This window comes from Cupressus sempervirens, chromosome 4, assembly GCF_028749045.1.
Source record: "Cupressus sempervirens isolate cs-2001-9-10 chromosome 4, ASM2874904v1, whole genome shotgun sequence".
Lineage (NCBI taxonomy): Eukaryota > Viridiplantae > Streptophyta > Pinopsida > Cupressales > Cupressaceae > Cupressus > Cupressus sempervirens.
In genome coordinates, this window is record NC_143121.1 from 43,575,258 (window position 1) to 43,602,367 (window position 27,110).

General features: G+C 34.2%; 1 protein-coding gene and 1 pseudogene across 1 annotated transcript; one reads left to right on the top strand and one right to left on the bottom strand.

Annotated features, from left to right (window-relative positions):
• Positions 1–3,886: 3,886 nt before the first annotated feature.
• On the top strand, positions 3,887–4,775 carry LOC149559850 (uncharacterized). Its single transcript, XM_089827493.1, has 2 exons — positions 3,887–4,111; positions 4,560–4,775. Exons 1-2 carry the CDS (start codon positions 3,887–3,889, stop codon positions 4,773–4,775), a joined length of 441 nt encoding a protein of 146 aa, XP_089683619.1.
• A 594-nt stretch (positions 4,776–5,369) lies between these two features.
• Positions 5,370–5,975, bottom strand: LOC149559851 (pentatricopeptide repeat-containing protein At2g22070 pseudogene; annotated as a pseudogene).
• Positions 5,976–27,110: the final 21,135 nt, after the last annotated feature.

The window sequence follows — 27,110 nt, forward strand, 5'->3', positions numbered from 1 at the left end:
CATAAGGCACTTGTTCTAGTTCTTTTATCTAAGGATAGGGTGGTGGGGGATGGAAAGGAAAGTCAACTCCGACATTGCTATAGTTAAGAGATCAAACATGGAGGAAGCAGGGTTACACTCAAAGAAATAATAGATGAGAGGAGTCAATGTAGGTGGACAATGAAGAGGTCCTCATCACCCTAGGCAAAGCAGAAGTGGAAATGGCTAGGGCTATGATCCAAAGTAGCCAGGGGGGTGGGGATGTGGGTGAAGGTGTGGCGTGGCCTTCCCCATAAAGGGAAGGGGGGACTGATGAGAGGGGGGAGAAGTGAAGTGCTAGGCACAAAAGAGAATAGTAGGAAAGCAAGAGATGGGTGATGGTGACGCTACAGATGCAAGAGATGAAAGAAGCACCAATGATAATGTAGTCAACCACACTACACCCCCATAGTGTGGCTCATAGGTAAAAGGCTCAGATCTAGGAAAATAAAGAAGGTCGTTCAAAATAACTAGATCAGAAGACTCGCACAGCTAAAGGAGGTGATGACCATAGATAGATAAAGGTCCATGGTGATCCTCAAAAATATGTTGGAGTCCCAAACTAACATGATCAAGTTCTATAATATAGGTCCATTCCATCCCTCAGTCATGTATAGGGGTCTTTCATTCCTTAGTTTGTGCATTGAAGTCACCTAAGATAATGTTGTTACCCAAGGCATTGAATCTAGAAATGCACTCAATCAGATCAATAAGTGGATCACTGTCCTCGATATTGTGAATGGCATAGGGTGAAGAGGCTGGTGGAAAGTAACAAATTTTGATGATGGTGTCTTTCACGGCATACTTGAATCCACATAAATCTGGCATGTCTGTCATAAATAGACCATAGAAGTAGCATTGAAGAGGTTTTCTCTAATCAGACAGGCACCACCTCCAGGCCCCCACACACCACCTAAGGAGTGAACCTCATCCCTGAAGATTGAAAACCATTGATAACCATCGAGACCCATACTCTCATGGGTCTCAGTGATAGCTAAGATATCTGCCGACCCTACAACATCCTAAAAAGGACCTTGAAACGTCATTTTTTTCATATAATTAGAATTAGTTTGATCTTCAAGATACCACAATTAACCAACATACTAAGTGATGAACCCAAACATAAGAAACTTACCTTCATAAAAAAAAATAAATAAATAGAAAGTATAATAAAGAAAAAAATTATCTTCATAATTAAAAAAGAAATAAATGAAAATTTTAACCAAACAAGTTTAGCAATTCAGAACATTTAATTACAAAGAGTGGTTGTGCTTTTTTTAATTATTTAAAATAACTATTTAGAATATCTAAAGTATGATTTAGATAGAATTCAAAAATAAATAGAAATAAAATATGATAGTTGAAAATACATATAATTGATTTTAATAATTACTACCAAAAATGTTAAAAATAGAAAAAAAGATAAACAATTTTGTGAGATAGATAAAATAATAAACTTTAACGGGGGGGAATTTATAGATATGTGTTTGATTGAAATAAAGTGGAGTTTAATTCTAAGCACCATGAATTTCAGGAAAATACATAAAAATAAAAATTAGGAAAACACTACGCACAAATTTTAACTTATGCATAATGCCATTGTAGAAAAAAGTAAGAAGAGACATTACATAAATGTATACGTGAGGTGGTTAAGGTTGTCAATTAAAATTTAAAATGTTTGAAATGTAATAAACCCAACCATAATCTTAATTATAATCTCCAGGCCTTGATCATTATCATAAACCATAACCCTAATAATAATACAACCTGAACTAATACTAATCCTAATCCTAATCATAATTTGAATTGAAAATCCTAAACCTTAACCCTAGCCTCAAACACCCTAATAATTATTGAAATGAAAATATTAAATAAATTAGGGTTATGATTATGTTTTTAGTATGCTTAAAATTAGGGTTGGGATTTTATATAGTTATTAGGATTAAGATAGTACATTAAAGTTTAGGGTTAAAGTTACAATTCAATTGAAGTTAGGTTCATGGCTAAGATTGTTTTTTATAAAATGCATGTTTTAGCCTTCACCTGAGCTCTAAACCTTTGTAACCCTAAATCCTATATACTAAACCCTAATCCTAGTCCTACCAAAAAATATAGTCCTAGATGGGAAATCTAATAAAATATGTAAAACTCTAATTTCATATTTTTTTATCCAAGTTTCATAATCCAAACTATATAATTTATCATTATCCTAAGTGCAAAGTAGACCTTTTGGCCAAATATTTCATATATCATAATCAAAACTACAACCTTTTCCCTATTTCTAATTAAAATCTAACCCTAATGCAACCAAAAACTCTATTTTGACTCCTAAATTTAATTGTAATCATAATCTAAACTCTATTCCTTATTTCAAAAATATATAATCTAAGCATAATCCCTAACTATAATTTTTAACCTATACCTTAAAGTTAACTTAATAATAGATTTACTCCTGCCCCTTTCTCAAAACCTAACCATAGCATTAACTATAATTACCATTCTAAAACTAACCTTAATCATAAATCATAAATGTAATCATAATCGTAAGCATGCCTTTACTCCCTAAATGATATTAATCAAACCTTTAAAATGTATCCCTAACCTTAATACTAACCATAACCCTAATCCTTACCCTACCCCTAACCCTTACCCTATTCCTTACTCTACATGTAAACTTGACTGTCATACTAATCTTTTCTCTAAACACCAACCCTAACCATGATACAAACCTTAAACCTAATCCTTATCCTATGGTTTATCCTAACCATCATACTTCTCCTATTTGTAAACCTTGCACCCTATCCCTAACAATTTATCCTTACCCTAATCCCAACCCACACCCTATTCTTGGTCATAACACAAAATATCTTATTAATCCTAGCTCAAACTTTAATCGTAACCCTAACCTGAACAATATCTCTCGACCCTAACACTAACCTCTTAACCCTAGTCCTATTTATGCCCCTAAAGCTGATCATGCTATTAATGTTAACTCAAAACTCAATAAGCTAATGTAAACCAAAACTCAAATGTCAATCGTAAATTTAATTTTAATTACTTGAAAAAAAAAACATAAGCACAAAAAATCATTATTTTTAAAAGAAATCTATTTTTCTAAGCATATTTTGAAATGATCATCATAAAATATGGTAAAAATATTTAATATTTAATAATATAATTTATTATAGATTAAGTATATATTTAACTATAAAAAACACGATTGCTACTAACTTATATATATATGCAATCGATAGATATCCTTGTCCAAGACACTTCGAAATATATCTCTTCACTTATTTTATATATAATATATAAAAACTAATATATGACTAGTAATATATACCTATTTCCATCACCAAAAAGGATCAATACAGCCATCAAATTGAAGACTTGAACTAGTAATATATGTCTATTTTCATTCACCAAAAAAACACAAAATGTAGGCGTTACAAGAAAAGTCGATAGTCCATGCAAAAGACCTTCCATTTTTTCCAAGGGCAAAGCAGGGTGATCCGTACGCTCTAATTATAATATAACTATCACTATTTGAAACGCATGCGTTTCAGATTCTCCCCACAAATACGAAACGCCAGGAGCTCGTTTCGTAGAGCCTGGAATGCATGTAGACCGTCCCCTTACGATATCTTTGTCGTCGACATTGCTTTTACTTCAATGGGCCCACTCACGTCTTATCCGCGTAATGTTAACATTTATTTCACCGACATATAAATGCCACGCCCCAGCAAGCCGCGTCAGTTGTTCGTGAAATCCTATAAATTGGCCTTCGCTCAACACTCATTTTCCATGTAACTTTTTGAGCTATTTACGCAGCCGTCTCTATCTTGACAAGTATCTCAATTTCTTGACAATGGCGGATTCAAACGCAGCAGAGCATAGGGGTCGCGGTTTATTTGGCTTGTTTGGGAAGAACAAAGAGGAGGAGACACATCGGCAGCATGGTGCTGTCGTGGAGGGAGACGTGGCGGGTGTAGCTCCTCATGAGCAGGGACACGTAGGCGAAAGCGAGGAGAAGACAGAAGAAGGGGGACTCATGGGAAAGCTGCATCGCAGCAAGAGCTCTTCTTCAAGCTCTGTACGTTTATTTTGCCCATCAATGCTTTCGTTTCTAAGTTGAATAGATCAGATGGAATACCAATGTGCTTGGATTTGAATCGATTTTTTAACCCTTCTGAAGTGCTTGTATTACGCAATAGCTGAATTAATTATGGAGCCCCTGTTGTTCACGGTATCCATACCCTCAACTATCCTGTTATGGTCTCTCTCTTTTTGTTAGGGCGTAAGGTTTTGTGTTACTGAGCGGTGATCTTTTATTTGGCTTTTGGAAGTGCTATTAAAATTTGACCAACGGATCACAATCCCTTCATCTTTTTAGATTTGGTTGCATTTTGTTCCACCTTTTGCCTAACCAAATATTTCAATTTTTTGCATTCTATTGAAATTCATCCTACCTTACGTACTTTTATTGGTTAAATGATTACACGGATCGGTCTCTGATCTGTTGAAATGCTGTGTGTGTACAGTCCAGCGATGAGGAAGAAGATGAGAAGGGAGAGAAGAAGAAGGAGACAAAGAAGGGTGGATTGAAGGACAAGTTGAAGCTTCATGGAGACAAGAAAGAGGAAGAAGAAGACGGTCATGTGAAGGCTGAGGAAGAAGGGGGCGAGAAGAAAGGGTTGACGGAAGAGATCAAAGAGAAGCTCCCTGGAAACCACAAAGAGGGAGAAACAGAGCATTGAAAGAGCAAATGAATTTTATTTTTTGGGTTGTTTCATCTTATAACGAGTTGTGTGTAGACCATCCTCTGGTTTGAAGCATACTGTGGATTGTATGTATGCTGTGTTTTTCTATATATAATAAAGAGTGTGACGGTGTTGGTTCTGGTTTGTAATTGCAATGTTTCAATGAGGCCTCTGTTTCTAATGGAGACGCGTTTAAACAATTTTTCCATAAGAAATTTGGGCCAGCAGGGGCTAACCAATATAATTTGTTTATTTTAAAACGTGAAGTTAAAAAGTTTGATCATATCATGGTGCTCAAGGAGACGGGGAATGCATTGATAGGTTTCAAAGGAACTCAACTTATTTATGGATAGAATACTCAATACTTGTGAATACTTTTGTGTAAGTACACACATATGAATTTAGATTCATAGGTCAAATAATAACTGAGGAATCTTACTGTCATAGATATCAGTAATATCTCTTTATCAAAAGGAAAAATTGACTCTTACTAGCATAGATACCAGTACTATAGCAAATCGTATATATACAGGGTTTGGATAGTGGGCAGCAATTTTTTATATTTGTTATTAATTCAAAATTATTTCCAACTTATTTGACTACAGAGTCAATATTTGCGTTATTCAAATATTTGTGCATAGCTTTTGGTTTCATCTTGCATGGTTTATGATAAGCCAAGAGTTTATATATTGAAACAATTATCTCATGAAGTGTCTTTAACAGACGGACGATCTTTATAATGCGAATATTGTTCTCTGAAGGAGTGCTCATAAGTCCATAAGCAATGGCTAGCTTCTCACTGTGGTGATATAAAACTTGTTTCTTGAGCTCCTCCTCCATATAATGGAGTACAAAGCTTGCGTTTGGAACATAACTTGCATCCTCCATCTGCCCAACCAATGTCTTCAACACTGCATAGATTTCGGCTGATTGTGGGTGTGAACTATCCTCTGACTTGAATGCATGCACTCTGTTTTTCACTTCAATCCAGCTACACCCTGGATTCTTTCTTATTTCTCTATCTTTCATCATATTTCTCACCTTGGTTGCATCATTCCACCCGCCAGCTATAGAATAGATGTTTGAAAGTAGCACATATGATGAAGTATTTTGAGGCTCTATACTAAAAAGAAATTTTGCAACATGCTCTCCAATCACCAAATTGCCGTGAAGCCTACAAGCACTTAACAGTGTCATCTAGATACTGATATTAGGTTCAAGTGGCATTTTATGAATATAGTCATCTGCCTCTTCTAGATGGCCAGCATGACCAAGCAGATCAATCATGCAGGCACAATGGTCCATCCTAGGCATAATGTGATGCTCATGACTCATGGAGTGAAAATATCGCCTTCCTTCCCAAGACCTGCATGTGTACAAGTAGTAAGAACACCAATGTAAATCACATCATCTGGTCTTGTGCCCTTGTGTAACATTTGCTCAAACAGCCTTAGGGATTCAATGCCATGCCATGCTATGAATAACCATTGATCATTGCATTCCACGAGATAAGATCATGTTCATATAGAATAAAAGTGTCATATAGAATTTTCTAACTAAATAAATATAAAGAAAGGAGCAAAAGTGTTATATAGAATTTTTTTCCAAAGAAATGGAAGACTAGGATTTTTGGATTACCAAAATAGTCTATAACGGAATAGTTCATGTTGTTGATTTTTGTCCCATCAGCTGTGGAGGTTCCCTTGTAAGTTTTTTTTAAGGAATGAAAAACTGAATCAACAAGTAATTATCTATCCATACTTCCACATTTGATGAGTTCATTCTTGTGTATTTTTGTAATATTATTTATCATTAATACATATATCTATGTGTCTTTAAAGTTCTTCAAATGGAAAAACCGTTGACAAATATATATAGGGATAAATCTTGTCTTTTCTGCACAGTGCTCTGTTAAGTTTTCCTATCAAGTTTTAGGTCACTAAGTTCTAGCAAGACATTCCACTATTTTCTGAAGTAACTCACCAGTGTTGGTATTTATCATAACAATGTTAAATTGTTAATTAGACCTGTCCTGAACAATAACATTTTGATTAAAATGTCTTATGGGTCAGCATATTTCTTATAGATTAAAATGCCTTATGGATCAGTATATTGCTTATAGATTGAAATATTTTTCCCCATTTAGCTTACTGAATTTATTCTTTAGTACTTTGATGTGAAACCTTTGATTATATTAAATGAATGAATGAACTTACAGCTTGATTAAGAAAGCATGCCAAAATAGTTAGAAAATAAAGCTGATAAATATTACAGCAACCGTTAGCATAATATAAAAAATAAAAATAAGAAGGATGCACTTTGGTAATAAAGTCAACACACAACCTCCCCTGCCAGCTCCAGTCAACTTGGAGCATAATTTGTTACTATTACTATTCATTGACTTGTAGTGCTTTGTTACTGATATACATTTACACAAGATACTATGTCGACAAAAACAAGATCTAAAAATTTGAACAATGGACAATCCACAATTTCCAATGACAAAGGGATCAAAACTACTGTGAGTTATCACTCATTCCTCCTACAAATTATCATCCAATTAATTTGAAAATTTATTTTACTACTATTCAAATGTTGGCTTTCATTTTTTTATATAGCGTAGTCACATACACACACATATATATATTTAAATAGATTTTTCTATTTGAGAAACTTAAATTTCCTATGTAAGTTTGTAACTAACACTCTGTCTACCCAATTATGTTTCCCAAAATTTGCAGGATACTATGAGAAAGGAAAATAGATCAATATGTTCAAACCCTGGAGAGACCACTAATGGAGTAAGTTATCATTCGTTACATTTTTAAAATTTCATTTATAAGCCTTCAACAAATATACTTCATGCACACAAAAGTTTTAGTATATCACAATATATGTATGTATAAGTTTATATTTCACAATTACCTTCTATTATCATTATTCTTCACTATATGCATATGTTTGTACATGCATATAATAATATGAAACTTTATAACAATATAACATGCATATAAAAATTTGAAATTATATGTAACAATGATTATTTTTATACATTTATAATAGTTTTATACTAACAATTTCTCACCTTAACAAAAATTATATAACTCAAATTATTTGTTTTAGGAACCTATACTGGAAGCACCATTGACTACTAATGCGATTTTGTCGATCAACGCTGGAGAACTTGTTACAAATCTTATCATTCAAAAGGATCGCTATCCTTGAAGAACAAGATCGATATTAGATTGTCTTATCTAATGGAAAACATATGCAATTTGCAATTTTGCCACAAAAATCCAATGACATGTTATTCTCAGACATGCTGAAAATACAATCTATAGTATCATTGAAAAATTATGTTTGTCGGGCAACAGGAGGTTCCAGGTAGACATGGCAATTATCAAACTTAACTTATATACACATTTTCATTTATTTACATATAATATATATAACTAATTCTTATATCATTGCAACCTCTTCAAACAAGACCATAATCATCTTCAGCCTACAAATTATCCAACGAGACAATCAAATCATTGGGAAACCAAGGTATCTATATAAGTCTCAAGAGGAATAGGTGGTGGAAGAGAAAACAATTGTCTCACCCAACAAAAGAGAAAAATTTGGCATCCATACACCTCGCAGGGAACTACCAATACCTGAGTGTATCAACCCTATAAAGGATTTAAATCCATATCAAACCAGATGGACAATCAAAGGGAGGGTTACAACGAAAAAGAAACTTAGACAATTTAGTAACAACCGAGGCAGTGGTCAGGTTTTTAGCTTTGACATATTGGACAGCGAAGGCACAAAAATAAGAATAGTTTGCTTCAATGACATTGTAGAACTGCACTATGAAAGAGTGCAAATAGGTGGCAACTATACAATTTCAAAAGGTTCAGTGAAAGAGGCAAACAAGCAATACAACAAACTAAATAGCCACAAGGAAATCACTCTTGACCATTCATCAATATTGAAATGTTGTGATGATGAGTTGGTTGTTGGGACTGTTGAATACAATTTTAGGCCAATTAATGACATTGCAAACATAAAAAACAATACATTGATTGATATTATTGGGGTTATAGTTAGTGTTGGAGATATCTCAATAATTCAACGAAAGGATGCAAGTAAGGTTCAACATAGAAGTATTACATTAATGGACATGTCTCTACCATCAATAGATGTGACTTTGTGGGGACCCATTTGTCTAAATGAGGGTGAACAAATAAGAAGTTTGAAAGATTCTATTAAGATTATTGTCCTTGCTATAAGGAATGGGCGTATTTTTGAATTCAAGGGAAAGGTCATCAATACTACAACAAAAACCATATTGATAATAGATCCATTCATACCAGAAGCTGAAGCCCTACGGTCCAAGATTGAAGGAGTATAATTTGCAATACCATCATTGCCAATATTATTGACAAATAATAATACAACAAGTTCACTCACAATTGCAAGTGTCTTGGACAAATGCATTCAAATGAAACAACCCTTGGAAACAATGATAAAAGCAACCATCAAATTCATCAGGCAAGATACATTTTGTTACCCATCTTGCCCAATAATTGTGAATGGAAAAGAATGCAAGAAAAAAGTCATCGAAAATCTAGACAAGACATGGTTCTGTTGTAAATGTGAGAAGATAGTTCCATACTGCAAGTACAGATACCTCTAGCAGGTAAAACTCCAAGATCGCACAACTGATATTTGGGCAATTGCTTTCAATGAAGTAGTGGAAAGCCTTCTGCATATGCCTGCCACAAAGTTGTATATGCTATAGTATGACACTGAAGTTGATTCAAGTGTTGAAGACATCATCAAAGTTGTGTTTTTTAACAAGTTTAGATTCACCCTTTCAATAATAAATGAAGTCTACAATTCTTAATCAAGATTTAAAACTACAATCACAAAGGCTTCAAAATTGGACTTCAAAAGTGAAATCGAATGTTTGGTTTTTGAAATTTCAAATATTGCTACTTTGAGATAAAGCACATTATGAACTATCATTGATTTTAGGCTAGAAATTTTCATACAAATAACTACTTAAGAAATTTTGTACTCATTTCTTTTATGACCTATATTTGGAGAACAATGTAATCCATTTTTTATCTTAAACAATATCTAATATTATGAACTTCAATTTTTTTAATAAATTGGATAATACATACTAGAACAAGAGTATTGCATTGTTTCCTAGCTTCTGTCTCTCATGGATGGTATCAAAACTTCAATAGGGTCTTTAAAGAGAGTGGTTGTGTTTTGTTTGGTATGTTTTTCTTAATTTCCAAGTCTTGGTCATTTGTTTATTGAAATTTTATTGAACAATAAAATTGATTAATAATTTTATCTTGTTACCAACCCCTTGATGACATCTATCGGTTGTCCAACTATATCCTTAGGCCAGAATTCCTCATGCAGACCAAGCTTTTCAAACTGGGCAATTCCTTTCAATTCTGTCATGTCTGAGACAATATTTCGGACCATTTCCTATCCCAAAGCACGTGTAACATGGTGGATCGATCCTTATGGTTAATAAAATGTAATAAATGTTATCCCACATCCAACAACCAAAATGAGGCTGGAACTCACGTTCAATATGGATATTTTACATTCTGTTCACTCTAGGTTTACCCACTTAAAATTGACGAAGAAAACCAAAGATAAGCAAATAAAGGTAAAACAACAGGATTCAAGGGATGTCAGAAAGGGAAGACTATTGGCAGGCATGAATATTTAACTTGTGAGAGAAAGCTATTTTCAGATAGGGAAGCCATAGAGTGTAGGGTTTGTTAAGGAATATTATTGTTTGATTAGGGAAAGACTAAATTCCTTGAGGAGACAACACATTACCAATGGACAGTAAAAATGCTACACTATAGACTGTCTTAACCAGAAGGTGGTGAAAATATTAATGATTATAATGGGAGAGGATAAGTGCCTGAAGATCGCAATGAAGAGTAATTTTTCCTATCACTAGAAGAATTTAAGGTACATTAATAAATAATATTTTTGTGAAACACAGAAGCAATGTCAAACTCGTGAGAATTTGTAAAGTTCCTAGTTTTGGATATGAGAACCTGGAAGCCAGAGAGCAAAGGACAAGAAATGCTGGGTTGTATTCAAATTCAAGTAAGTTGTATGATAATGGATTGGAAGGGATACAATCACATATTTTTTGCACAAGATCCATGATTCACAAGGATATGGCAAGGATGAAGGCTGAGGATGAAATGGAACATCTTTCAGAGAAAATTCTAGCCCTATTGGCAAGCAGGGAGAGTGCCATTTCTTCTAGTAAATATGTAAATAAGGAAACTTTTTAGAAAAATATTTTTTACGACATAGTACAGAATCTTAGAGACATACACAAGTTAAAGGAAGAAGGAGAATCTGTACAACAAGAGTTACTTCCTTCTGAATCTGACAAAGTAATTGGTTTTATCTAAAGATGCAAAAGACAATGTGCATTTCAATGATAAATTAGATCAAATTGACTGCAATAAATTTTCCCATTGAGTTCATGCATAGCAGCAGTACAGCCAAAACATAAGACATATTTTCTATGCAATCTTAGTTCTTGCATGATATAGGACAAATTGAATCAACTTTTATCTCTCCCAATAACAAATGGTCAGTCTAAAACATAACTAATGTGATAGGCCAGGATAAGACTGCATGATTTGTTGTAATAAGATTTCATCCATGAACATGGTCATTGCTGATGGTTCCTACAATAGTTTACTCCTTTGCCTAGAAAACCTCCTGCTTGACTTTGGTCCATATTTAACTTCTCCACCACCTATTATAATATCTGAAATGCTATATATGCATCCTATGTATCCCTTGTAGGGATTACACCATTGAAGTAGTAGAGAACTAACTTTGATTCTATTTCGACAAGTTGACATTTATTGTAGTCACTGGAAGTATTTAAGAAGATTGACCCATACTGGATATGTCCCTGCAAGTAATTCTCAAGATTATTCTCAAGAAAAGAATTTAGGATTATTAAATATGCATACAGTATATTAATAAAATATCTATTTGATCTATAACTTTAAATCTTATTTTTCTTTCTTTGGCAGAAGTCCTTTTTGGCAATGTACTCAACATTGTAATGTGAGGCAAAAGATCTATTAAATTTGATTATACCTTATCAAGTATTTTGATTGATGCTTGATTATTCCTATTTTTGACTATACATATTTTTAATCTACTGTTTATTGATATATTTTTGTTCAGTTGTTTGATTATATGCATTACTATGTAATGCTTGTCCTTTATTTTGTCTACCTTGCTGCTTATATAATATTGGTGTGTCATAATCTAATTGTATATTTATATTGATATTTATTATTATGGCAATCACTGTGGTTTTATGCTGATCACTCCTTCCTTTTTATATCTGCTATATACACACCAAATCCAGTATAATGTATTCATGGATTGTGCCTGTAATGATTATGAGAAATCTCGTATAAATTTTGAGAGTATGTGTAATGGTTGGGCCTGTTTGTTTGGATTCAAACATTGATTATAATGGATAAATTATTTTATATAGGATACTATGTTGACAGAAACAAGATCTAAAAATTCCAACCATGGTCAGACCATAATTTCCAATGATGAAGGGTTCAAAACTACTATGAGTTATCACTCATTCCTACTACAAATTATCATTCAAATGTTGGCTTTATTGTTTTTATATGGCATACTCACATACACATGTGTGTGTATATATATGTTATGTGAGAAACTTGAACTTCCTATGTAACTTAACACTTTGTATACCCAATTACGTTTACAAAAATTTGCAGGATACTATGAGAAAGGAAATGAGGTCAACATGTTCAAACGCTGGAGAGAGCACTAATGGTGTAAGTTATCATTTGTTACATTTTTAAATTTTCATTTATAAGTCTACAACAAATATACTTCGTGCACACAAAAGTTTTAGTGCATCGTAATATATGTATGTATAAGTCTATATTTCTCAATTACTTTCTCTTATCAGTATTCTTCACTATATGCATATGTATCCACATATTAAAATCTACTTTGCTATCTTTTACAATTATTGTGTTTAATTCTGCACATTATCATAGTTACCTATATTAATTAAACGTTTTCATTATTGAAAGCTTTATACATCTTGTATACTTATGACAAAAAACTAATATTTTATTATTTTCAAAAACTTTCAACAATGTAGCAACAACTTGCAGATTCTGAAATTATCAAACAGAAGATGAGAGATTATAATAAAAAATATTACTATCAAAACAAACAAGAAATTTCTGCAAGAATACATCAAAAGTCAACTGCAAACAAAGAAACACCACTTCACATTTCATAGATTGTAATAACAGAAAATAATGATACAGACTTCACACAATGCAAAACCACTACCTTTGGACAATATAGTGCCTCTAAAATTAACCAACATAGATTAAATGAACTAAAAAGACAAAAAAAAAAATGAAGGACTACCATTCTCACCACATTTAGACAACATTGAAAACTTCATCAACCCAAAACAATCAACAATGCCTATTGTTATGCCTAATCAAAAATTCATGGGAGAATTTTACAAATCAATGAGACAATTTCGAGAACGCATTGATGGATTATCAAAAGTTATAACATGTAGCAGTTGTAAGGAAAGGTACACAGGTATGTCAATAAAAAAGAATATTTTAGACAACATATGCTCAAGATGATTCTTAGAAAAGGATATACATCGTTTCTCTCCAGAAAATAACTTGGACCCTGGAAAACAACCAAATGTCCTAAAAAACCTCACCCAAGTAGAAGAAATGCTAATTGCTAGAGTAAACCCTGTATTACAAGTCACACATGCAAGAGGAGGACAATATAAATATAGTGGACACACTATAAGTTTCCCCCAAGATATTTCAAGCATTGCACGTCTTCTACCAAGAAGGTTGGATGACCTTGAACTAGTAATAATACGCTGAACAAATCTATTGGGAAACAATTATGATTTCTATGTCAATAAAAACAATGTTCTAAATGCATTACAATACAAAATAAAAAATGATCGATACTACCAAGACGTAGAAATCGATATTGATGCGCTAAACTTATTGCCTGAAATAACCACTGATATGTTCAACAAGTTACACTCCTATTAGATCATTCTTGAAGTCACTGAAACAACTAATGACATTGAAACAACATTAAACGTTGACATTGAATTACAAATTTCTTGATCATTCATTCCACAATTACCTAATGGAGAATGTGAGCTACAAACCATTAATTCTTTCCTAGGTTTGAACACCAATGCACCCGAAATCATACCATGGCCCACAATATATGCCTCACCAATAAATGAATACAACACTGAGGGGCTATTCAACATGGCTTTCCCCACACTATTTCCAACTGGATATGCACTCCCACTTCAACCAAGAACCAAACATATTCACATGCATGAATACGCATTGCACCTAGTGAGGTACTACGACAACAGGTTTGGAAGCCATGTTCAATTTCGATATTACCTTTACAATTTAATTATGAGACATCGTAGCCAACAAACAGTCGTTGTTTTCCTCAAATCAAACATTCTAGAAAAAAGTGCCAAAACCAACTGAAACGCTCCGCTACAAGCTACAAAACATCCCAGATAATCAATTGGCTAATCAACTAATGCACTTTGGAACTTCATTAAGAGGAACACGAGCTTATTGGAATAAAATTCAACTAAACTTAACAACTGTGATACACCAACTAGGAACACCTACACTTTTCTTCACCTTGAGCTCAGCAGACACAAAGTGGGTAGACTTACATACTTTGTTCTCACAAAATACAAAACCAACATTATAGATGTCAAGAAAACACATAATAGAAAATATTTGTTCAAAACCCACATATTACGTCATTATACCTTCACCAAAGATTCACAATCTTCCGTGAAGAAGTCATAGAAAAACTATTACACACAACAGATTACTGGTATAGGTACAAGTGGCAACACAGAGGATCAGCTCACATACATGGCTTTATATGGCTTCCAAATGCACCTAACATGGACACAATTAATTGGAATGACAAATTTGACATTGACCGAGCAAAAGCTTTTTTTGACAACTATATCTCGGCATGGAATCCACGTACACTACTAAAAAGACAAAACAAAACTCATTACGTAGCTAACGATGATCCTTGCCTACTTAACACTTCTCAAATATTATCAATAGATCCTCTCTTTGATTATGAACAGATATTGAATACTGTACAGAGGCATACCAAATGCACAGATCAAACATGCTTATGCAAATGAGTAAACATATCAGAATGCCGCTACAAAGCTCCGTGGAAAGAGCAACCAACATCTACATTAACATATGATAATGAAAACAATATTACTTACAATGCAGCAAGAAATGATGATCGCCTAAACATCCACAACCCACAAATACTTGCAGTTTGGTGAGCAAATGTTGATTGCCAACCTGTCACATCAAGAAGAGTAGTTCTCAACTATATCTCAAAATATGCATCAAAAGCTGAAAAAAAATCAGAAACCTACAATACCATATTACAAAACATAGCAAATAAAATTGAAAACAAAGACGATGCTTTACTAGCATATCAAAAATTCATGATGGGAATCATTGCAGATCGTGACATTGGAGCACAAGAGACATGCCACATGCTACAAAAATTGCCTCTTGTAATTCATAGCCGCTCCTTCATTTCATTGAATGTCAGCAAAATGGTACTAAATCGACTCAACAATTTAGATAGAAAAGAAGAATTAGGAAACACATATATCCAATCGTACATGGAATGCCCCATTGAAATAGAGTCTTTATCACTCATTGAAACAACTCAAATGTACACTTACTCTATGAACCAAAAGAAGAATCAATGGAAAAAGAGAAAAACCAATGCAATTGTCTCTGTGTACCCACTTTTCAAGAGCATTCCCGAAGAAAGTGCTGATAACTTTGAAACATTTTGTTGTAGTGAACTGTTGCTTTACAAAAACTTTTGCAACATCTCAAGAAACATTGGCATTACAAAAGAGGAAATAATATCAAACTGGAAAACAATACAAACAAACAATTACTCTCCTTGGCATGTTAATAGAATTATAAACATGCCCACAAATGAAGAAAGTGATGACATTGACAATGATAATGTTGAAGTCCAACAAAACACAGACCTATATGAATGGGAGCTTCCCTACCAAATGGAAGCCCCAAAAAACTTAACAATCAACAAACTTGACATTCTTGGAAAATGAGACATTGATATTAATCACCAATGGAATACAAACAACATTTTTCATGCAATACATGAATCAACCACAAATTTCATATCTACAAGAAAAGTACAAACAAATGAAAATACTTTCCATTCTAAAGTAAAGCAAACAAACTACCTTTTTGCCCCAAAACAACAATTAGCTTTAGACATCATCAAAAAACATTACACAAGCACATTCAAAAAAGAGCCATTGCGAATGATTATCCAAGGAACAACGGGAACTGGCAAGTCCTTCCTCATTGACTGCATTAGGAAAACCATAAAAATAATAGAAAACAATAACAAGAAAACATTGATCACACTAGCACCTACAAGACTTGCAGCTTACAGCATACGAGCATCAACAATCCACACATTCCTTCGAATCCCAATAAAAGAAATGCATCCATTACAAGGCCAATCCTTAACAAACCTCCAAGAAGATTTTAAACATATTGAATACATTCTTATAGATGAAATGAGCTTCTTAGGACCAAAAATCCTTATAAAAATAGACAATCGCTTATGTGAGGCCTTTCCACAAAGACAACAACAACCTTTTGGTGGAATTTCTATCATTCTCATTGGTGACTTAGGTCAACTGCTACCAGTACTTGATAGGCCAATATATGCTTCAACCTCTATGGCCATAATGCTTTGGCAAATATTCAATATTGCAATTACATTGGATACAATTTTTCGTCAACAAGGGACAATAAAATCACAACTACAATTTCAAAAAATCCTACATCATATTAGAAATGTTGAACCCCTGCAAGATGATTGGGAGACACTCATGAATCGAACAAACAAATGCTTAAGTGTCAAAGAGAGGGATGAATTTGACATAGGAACCCATTTATTTGCTACCAATGAATTAGTGAAACTACATAATAAAAAAATATTGAAACAATTGAACCTCCCAATAGCATTTTGTGCAGCTAGAGTTGCTGCACCGAGGTCAAATGAACATAACGAAGATGATCAACTTTAGATGGAGGTTCTCCTATGCATCGGCCAACAAATCATGTTAACAAAAAACCTATGGCTACAAGCTGGATTAGTAAAAGGATCACTTGGAAAAATAATAGAAATCATCTACGATATAAATTCTAAACCTCCAAAACTACCCAAATATGTTATTGTCAATTTTAAAAATTACATTGGGCCACCATGGGATACACATAACTCAATGAATGTACCAATTACACCAATTACTCGATGGAATCGTACACAACTACCGCTGACTATGTCTTGGGCAATAACAATACACAAGTCCCAGGGACTCACCCTAGAAAAGGCTACAATAGACATTGGAAAAAGAGAACGTCAAGGATTAACATTTACAACAATATCAATAGTGAAATCTATTGACGACCTTCAAATACATCCACCATTCACTTTTGAAAGATATTGCAAAATGAAAAATAATTATTACATAGGTACCAGGAAGAAGGAAGAAGCACGGTTGTAGCGTTTGTCACCCCTTCAACCATCGACATTGGCCACCCAATGACAACATCAACTTCCAAAGGTAACAATTGCTTGGGTGGGATCTCATAATTATTTTAGTTGAATGGTAAAATTTTGGATGCAAATATAATCTAATGAAATTATTTTCACTTTTTACCAATCAATATGGAGCACCTCGAAATTATTCATCCATCTCAAGAGAAGTGCAGGGACATGTTAGCTTGTCTAGTCAATCACAAATCAAGTCATGGGCTCAAGCTGGATATTCATCTTCAATGTCAACTTATTCAAACCAAAATGTGGGTGCTGCTGGACTTGCATCATATTCAAACCAGAATGTGGGTGGAGCTAGACCTGCATCATATTTGAACAAACAATAGCATGCATTTTCTCAAAACCAAGTGACATAATAGAATCCAAATCATGGTTTGACTGGATATGTAGAAGCATGAACATCTGGGCAACATCAATCCTCTCTTTGACTTCACAAGGAGCAAATCCAAATCATGGTCTAAATGGATATGCATCAGCATCAGCAACTGAGAAAGAACAACCCTATTTTCAAGCTTCACAAGGACAAAATCCTGATCTGAAACGTCAATAGATGTGGAGTACTATTAGTATTTGAGTGTATATTGATGTATATTAAGGGGATAATGATTGTTTTATGTCCTGGGCTAGGCGCTAGACCTATTTTCCATTTGGAACCCCTTGTGAGTAATCCACTACACAAATGTTGCAGATGCCCCAGCAGCAAGAATATTTCCTTAGAATAGAGCAAAGTGACAATAAAGGATTGACTGAGGAAAATGAAAATCTAATTACAGAGATGAACCAATTAAAATAGGCACTTGGTGACATGGAGAGGGAGAAGTTAGAAATTTCTTCTACCTTGGAAGAATTCAGGATTCAATTTCAATCTGAAACTAAAAGAAAGGCATCTATTTCAAATAAGCTGGAAATTGCTGAGCAGAAGCTTTACGAAGATAGACGAGAACTTGAAGGTCATACAAAGGCAACAGATAATGAGATGGAAAATGCCACAAATTTTTGACTACTAACACTGGATGATCTTCATGCTTCCCAGAGCACTTTGATGGAGTTCAAAAATTAAACTGAACTTAAACTTGTGACTTTGCAGCAAAAGTTAGTCACTAGAATCTAAAAATTTTGTTGTGTTGTTTCAATTAAGAAAAGTACACCAAATGGTAACTCAAGCAGAATCAGCAAGTTTTAAAGAGATAGAATAGACAGAAAATTCTCATTATTATGAACTGGCCCTTATCAATGAGATAATGGAGTATTCCTAATTTTTCCTTGAAGATTTCTGTTCCAAATAATAAAAAGTCTCATCGATTGTTTTTTATTTTGCTATTAAAAATTATGTTAATCTGTTTGAAGTAATCTCTATGAAAAATGCTTATTAAAGCTCTTCAAAGAGAACATGATCATATTTTCAATTAGTCATCTGTAAACTCTTCTGCAAATACCTCAATTGGAATTGGCTATGCAAAGATGCCTTCACTGATGGATTAATGATTTAATGGTATTTTTATTCATTATCTTCTGATAGTAAAGGGGAAGTGAAAAATTAAAAATGTCTTCGATATATAGTACATTTTTGATGAAGTAGTAGCTGCATAATTACTAGCTATGTCATGTTGATAAAATAGTAAACACATTATAGTTAGATATTGTTGGAGGAGGCCAACAAGTCACCAAAAAGTACTTTTTAATTGTGTACAATATCTAGCGTCAAATAATAGGACACCAAAAAGTAAATCTAAATTGTACATCAAAAAGCAACCAAACTAATCACCAATAGAGCTTTGAAGCATAATTCAACCCAAAAGCTAAGTGGGAGAGTTGAACCCAAACAAACACAACAATAAAAGATCCAATGGAAATATTTAATGAAGATTGCTAGGACTTTAACATAAGAAGAATAGTATTTTGAGCTTAATACTATGGGATCCCTATAATTAAGAAACTATAGGCATACGGGTAAATTTCAACTTTATCTTCTATGATAGACTACCAATTACAAGTCCCACAATTAAGACACTATAGGCATAGGCATAAATTTCAAGTTTATTTCCATGATAGACTACTAACTATAGATGATCCAATGATGAAGCTCAAGGAAGCTGTTGGAGTTTGAAAACGTTACCCATTTCCAATTACCCTGATGAGAATATGACACATCTAGGGGTAGCTAACTCCCATTATCAACACATCCATTCAGACACCAGGCCAACTATAAGGCATGACCCTTCTTCTACTTCAGGCTCTGCAAAACCTAGGCGGGTAGACCTGTAGATTCTTTATATGGTACTAGTTGTCAAAGCATACACTGAATCTAATATGAAGCAAATAAAACCCTTATTTCTTCTATACTCAACCAGGAATCATAAGCATGAAATAGCTAAGAACATAACTCATGAAACTGGCAAGCTAAGTGTGGGTTAACATTGAGTAGCTTTCAACATAAAAGGGAAAATTGATTTAATATGTTGATAACATCAAGACCCCAGTATGAAGAACAGAACTTAATGATCCTATCTCTGACCAGTGCCTTATCTATAGGGAAATTAAATGAATCATAACCATACATCTCCTGGAAACCTCAAACGTATCTCTACATTAAGATTCCTAATCTATCTTTCACCTTGTGAATGGACATCTGCTACAGAATGAATCTCATACTCAGAAAATCCTATCATGAAATCTGCAAACCTTGTGACAAATATCAAGCAATTACATGGTTCTTTGTTCCATAAGAAAGACATTTTAACCACATACATTTCAAAATGTAATGCAACCTAATTCATGCTCTTTGATCATAAATTAGAAGAAATAACAGAGCCATAATCAGGACACAAGATTCAAACTGAACTTCAAACTCTTGTTGCACTTTATTTGTTTTCCTTGAAATCAAATACATGAAATGTACAGAAAATAACTCATAGATCACCTAACAAAAAAGAACTATCTGCATAAAACTTAAAATGATGTTCCATACAAGAAGAAATGCTGAAGAATGGTTTCACAGTGCAAAAATTGGAATCCCTTCAAAGTGAAGAAAGAAAGAAAGATATAGTAAGAAATGAATTCCCGGATCTGATATGCAATTGCCAGGTGTCCACTTGAAATCCAATCCTCTGTAACTGAAAAATCTCTTTCTTCCCTCTCTCTATCAACTGGCAGATCAAATCTTCATCATTATACCTCTCAAAGGCATCAAAATATCTGAAAAAGTAATGATGAAAGGATGCAACTGATTCTTGATGCATTCACGGTAAGAAGTGAAAAACTAGTTACAATGTGATTTCAAGAAGCCAAGGAAACAACCTCAAATTGATTTTCTTCACCTTAAGATTGCAACTAACCGCTAAAACCATCCTCTAACCAATCTTAATTATCACTGAAGAACTCAGCCTGTTTTGTCGCCAATGCCTCTGATTTCACAAATTGTCCTATAACTTGAACCAAGAAGCACCTATGCAAAAACAAACTCCAGATTTGAAAAGTTCAGGTTCTCCCGGTTTCGACGGTATATTGGAGTGCCTAATTTGGTTAAAAATTTCCCCAGATATGGCCGTTTGAATATTAGGCCTCTGTTTATGTCTCTATGAAAATATTTCACAAATATATGAACTTTCAAATGTTAAAACTATATCAGAAGTTCAAACTTTATTTAAAAAAAGGTCCATGTCAGTTTCTTGGCAAAATAATTTTAAAATGAAAATTTTAAAATCATTTTATTTTTTCTAGCCTCTTTAATTTCGGGTCAACTCCAGGTTTGACCAATGCCACGTGTCACTTTCTGATTGGCTGTTGACTCTTGCCAGATTCCTGAGTTTTCCGGTGACCTCGCTATGTCGCTAGCCAGATTTTTTAAGATTTTCCAGCTAGCGAGGTAGCGACCGCCGAATTTTTGGACTTTTCCGGTCGAATTTGAATTTTCCGGCAAACTTGAATTTTCCGGCAACGTTTTTGGATTTTGCTTCAAAATTTAACATAGGCATCCTGCCAGCTGGCCGACCATAGGCCCATGCACATGAGCTGGCTTTCACAAAAGCCTCTTGTCTTTTAGACATTATAAGATGTGTAAGCCTTTGTATTTAAAGACATAAGAAAATCATTTCCCACTCAATGTGGGATAATACTTGCTACATTTTCCTCAACTCTCCTGCAGATGCTGATTTCTACACAATGAAGAGCTATCCAGCTCCTTTGGCATGAGTTGCTTATTCTAAATGTGGAGCTCCATCTTGCTGGTCGTTTTTTGCTATGAATCTATGAACTTTTCATGGTAATAGTCATTTCTTATGCATATGGTCTTTTATAATGCTGTTGCCCCCTTCAAAAACGTGGATGCACCTTCGGAGAAGCCATGGGCTTGAAAAATGTGGGTTGTTTGCTTCCTTTTTTATGCACATATGGTCTTTTATTCATTGCTTGCTGCAAAAACGTGAATCACATGCTACCTTGAGCTTTGTTTCACCAACAAATTTGTTCATTTCTCTAAAAAACGTGGATGCTTCTTCCTCTGTGGATGTTTGCTGCTGTCCTCTTTGTTTTCTCCAGACATGGAGCACATCTTCTATGTTGAAAACTACCTCTCAGCTGCAACTTTCAAATTGAGACTACAATGTGGGAGAGAGCAACCTTTATGCAATCTTTTCTTTAATTCAATGTGCAAACTCACAACAAAAAGCTTCATTGTGCTCGTGGATTTTAATTGATGTGGAAATTTCTTGATTAATACTATCTTTTGAAATTGCCGACAAATCAGCATCATAGTGTGATCCTCTAAACCTCTTTAATGGAACACTTTCCAAATTCTCTCTTTCTTGAATCTTCACATGCTCCTTGTATTTTGCTTTTAAAAAACCATTTCCACCATTTACTTTGTCATAAGATTGAATCATATGTATAATGATCATCAATTCATTATTTGAAACTCACTTTTAATCAATTCTACAAATTGTGAATTAGTGTCTGGAGGCCTGCCGGTTGTAATTAAAACTTGATCCAATCAAATTACCAAGCCACTAAAACTGGCATGAGTGCTCAATCCTGCATACTCTATTACACTGCAAATTTTCAACCCATGATGGATTCCCAGTCAAGAGATTTTAATTGCCGAACATCCATACTTAAATTACTCTGCAGGCAAACAATGTTAAAAAAACATAAACTGGGCTCGAGTTCGGCATTATAAACTGGGTTATTGATTACTTGGGGTTTTGAAAACTAGGATATAAGTTCTTTGCCATGAAGAGAATATAATTCCATGTTTTGGGCTCATGATGAATCACAGGGCACATTTGGTGAATTTCCGAAAATAGGCACTTGGAAATTTTAACTGGCAAATGTGTCAAAAAGTGATTTTTGGCAAATGTACGGACATAATAAAGTACGCAAATGGATTCATCATGACTTAAGAATTGGCATACTTCAAAGATTTCTAGGACACAACACAATTGTACAATCCATTTAGGCTAGCCAATCACAGGATCAAAGTTATAACATGCCGAACAGGGGTACGGATCAATCTGGATACCGTAGCCGTAACAAAACAATGCAAACTAGGTTTTTGATCATGTTAGCAAACTGATCAAATGGATTCGACATGATCTCAAAATTGGAACATATGAAGTTTCTTACCCCTAAAACACAATGCAAAAAGAATTTTTTCATTTGTGTCAACTGGGTCAAAGATATGATTGGTCGAACAGGGCTTCCCAAAATTGTAATCAACTAGTTAAATGCACAAAACAGTAAACGACCAACTTTGCGGGGTGCAAAACCTAGCAAAACGGATTCGAAAAGACTTGAAAATTGAAACATAAGTTCTTTGTTATACACACTAAACATCCCCAAAGTGATTAGTCATGACACAGTCCTGTTTAAAAGATATTCAGATGCAAACTGGGCCTCTGATCGCTATTTGACACTTGGTAAAATTGCAAATTTTGACACTAGCTCAAAATGGGACTTCACAGAATGATTCGGGATGGAAAAATAACATTGTGGATCATATGCATATGTCAAATGAAAGGTGTTAAGCCACTCAAACACCATCTAGGCCTCAAGCTACCAACTGACCACATGCATAAAAGGCACTTTAGGACATGATTTTCCAAAATTTTCAAAACGTGACTAAAATTGAAGCATGCAATTTTTAGTCCCAACAGTGGCTCTGTCTGGGGATGCATGCCCCTTGCGGGCATGGCAAGGATTTAGATCTCTGGGAGAAGTAGACCATTCCCGAAAACTTCAAAACTCTCCTGAACAGCAAAACTTTTTCGAACAGCTTTATTGAAAACATGAAACTACTCTTAACTATGTACAAGTGATGGCTGCAGGCCACCGAAAAGTTTCAAAACTTTTTACCTCTGTCAAACACCTTATTTTCATTTACGTTCTCCTGAGGAAAACTGAAACTCTCATCCTTATTTGTTTCACCCATCATATCAACAGTTTCAATTACTTCATTAGGCAAAACAAAACTGCTAATACCATCTTCATAGTGCATATAAAAATCAGACAAACTTTCTACACCTTGATCACTATGAGAATATGAATCAGTGTGATCATAATAACTGACATCAGACTGAAAGTGAAACTGATCACTACTGATTGAGTCATGGATTCCTTCAATCGGAAACACAAAAGCTTGATATTCTACTTCATTGAACGAGTTACATGACTCTGATGGTAACTCACCTTGTGCCTCTAGCTGTGAAGAGTATTTGGAATCCGATTGTTGCCTACTTGCAGTCTTATCATTTACTAAATCAGATTAATCTTTCACTGTAACCTCTTCACATTCAAAACATTGATTAGTCACCATACATGAAAATTCATTCTGAAAGTGTTGTTCCAAACCATGCTGATCATTATCATTTTCTTCATTAGACTGAATGTCGGAATAGACCTTGAACTCATCTTTATAGGACCTATCAGCATATAAAGAAAATTTATAATCGGATTGACAACACTCACTGTTTTCCTCCTCATCATATGAAAAATCAAAACAATGTTCAACAAGATCAACATGAAAAGAACCCGAAACAGCATTAACCTTCCCTTCATTAACATTCTCTACATCCAGCAAATCGTCATGTGCAAAAACATTTGAGGTTCTGTTATATACACCTCCAAAGTCCAACAAAGATTGTTCAGATTCTACCTCCTTTTCCACATCAAACTTTGGGGAATTGATTTGACTGAATGAGAAAGTATTATAAGAGAACATATGAAAATCCTTAGAGATACTTATGTTCTTTTCAAACTCACGAGCCAACAAAATAGAGATTTCATCAGAACTCAAGAAGATTGCCTCACAAATCTTCTCCTGGCTGTGATTATATTCATCTGGAAAATCAGAATTATTACAACATTCTTTCTTATCATGGCAATCATTAGACCTACTGTTGTTACAACTTTCTTCAACTTCATATGTACTGTAACGAAATTTATCTTCTCTTTTATATCCATTTTTTCATGCTGATTGTTGTTACCTGATTCATTAACATTTGAATCCACCTCTTCACACTCAGAAGATAGGTTATCTTGTTGTACGGATTCATTATATTCATTGCTACCTTGGCTTTCAGCACATTCATTATCATTAGGAGATATTTCATGAAATTTATAATCACCACTTTCCATCTCCTCAATGAATTTTTTAGTCTGCAAAATTGTTTGTAACCTTATAGGTGCTGGCCAATCTACTGAATCGGGTACTAGAACATCAAGGAAAATATTTGGTAGGGAAGATTCCTCAGGTCTACAATGAAAAGGCATCTTACTGATTACTAACTTAAGCCTTAAATAACATTGTTTGACACTTAGACCTTGAGTACTGCCTACTTCAATTCTTATAAGACTGACAATCCTTTTGTAAACCAGTCTATTCAACATAGCAATGTTATTACTCACAATTTTCAAACTCTCAGAATTCGGGGAACTAATCTCAGATCTAAGATCTGACTCCATCATAAAACAAACTTTCTACCTCTTCTTTCTAGTGCTGAAAATCACTAAATAGAGGCAACTTCTTTAAACACTTGACTTCCATGAAAAGAAAACATGAAAACCAAAATACCTCCAGTGCTGATACTGAACTTGGATCTGCTGATTTGGCACAGGTGCAAGACTGAAAATCCTTTACACCATTGATCAAACTTTGTAGAGTCGCCACCTCTTTGCAAGAGGAATGAAATAACCACTGCTGTGATCTATTTTTATATTTCAATTATTTATAACAACAGATTGCAACCAGCACTTAAAAACTTATCAAGAATTTGAAACTCCTTTTCAAGAAACTACCAAAAGCTTCAGATCTGCCCATACAACTAAAAGTCCTTCAAAATTTTGCAATGAAATCAACTAGGAACAAACTGGTATAGAGATTTGAGAGTCGCCACTCACGCTTTGTGAGAAATAAAACATAATTTGTCACTTGACAAATTTGAACCAGACTTTCAATGTAGGAAAAACTTGCAGATCATTATTATCTTGAAAAGAATTTACAATTTATAAAAAAATTCTTGACTCTGACACTTTCTCAACAGTATTTGCAAACTGGATTGATTGAAGATAGACCTATGACAGTCATAGAACACAATTTTCATCTAGTTTCGACATATTGCTGATAATGAATAAAGCTTAACTTGGGGACATGAAACTTCAGCAAGGAAAAGGAACACATCTTGCTATTGATATGATATATCCAATCTGTTTCACATCAGAGGCTCATGTTCTTTCAACAAAATGGATTGCCATCTTATCTCCCCAGTAGGGTCGCCATTTTGTTGGAGTTTGAAAACATTACCCATTTCCAATTACCCTGATGAGAATATGACACATCTAGGGGTAGCTAACTCCCATTATCAACACATCCATTCAGACACCAGGCCAACTATAAGGCATGACCCTTCTTCTACTTCAGGCTCTACAAAACCTAGGCAGGTAGACCTGTAGATTCTTTATATGGTACTAGTTGTCAAGGCATACACTGAATCTAATATGAAGCAGATAAAACCCGTATTTCTTCTATACTCAACTAGGAATCATAAGCATGAAATAGCTAAGAACATAACTCATGAAACTGGCAAGCTAAGTGTGGGTTAACATTGAGTAGCTTTTAACATAAAAGGGAAAATTGATTTAATATGTTGATAACAGCAAGACCCCAGTATGAACAACAGAACTTAATGATCCTATCTCTGACCAGTGCCTTATCTATTGCGCAATTAAATGAATCATAACCATACATCTCCTGGAAACCTCAAACGTATCTCTACATTAAGATTCCTGATCTATCTTTCACCTTATGAATAGACATCTGCTACAGAATGAATCTCATACTCAGAAAATCCTATCATGAAATCTGCAAACCCTGTGACAAATATCAAGCAATTACATGGTTCTTTGTTCCATAAGAAAGACATTTTAATCACATACATTTCAAAATGTAATGCAACCTAATTCATGCTCTTTGATCACAAATTAGAAGAAATAATAGAGCCATAATCAGGAGACAAGATTTAA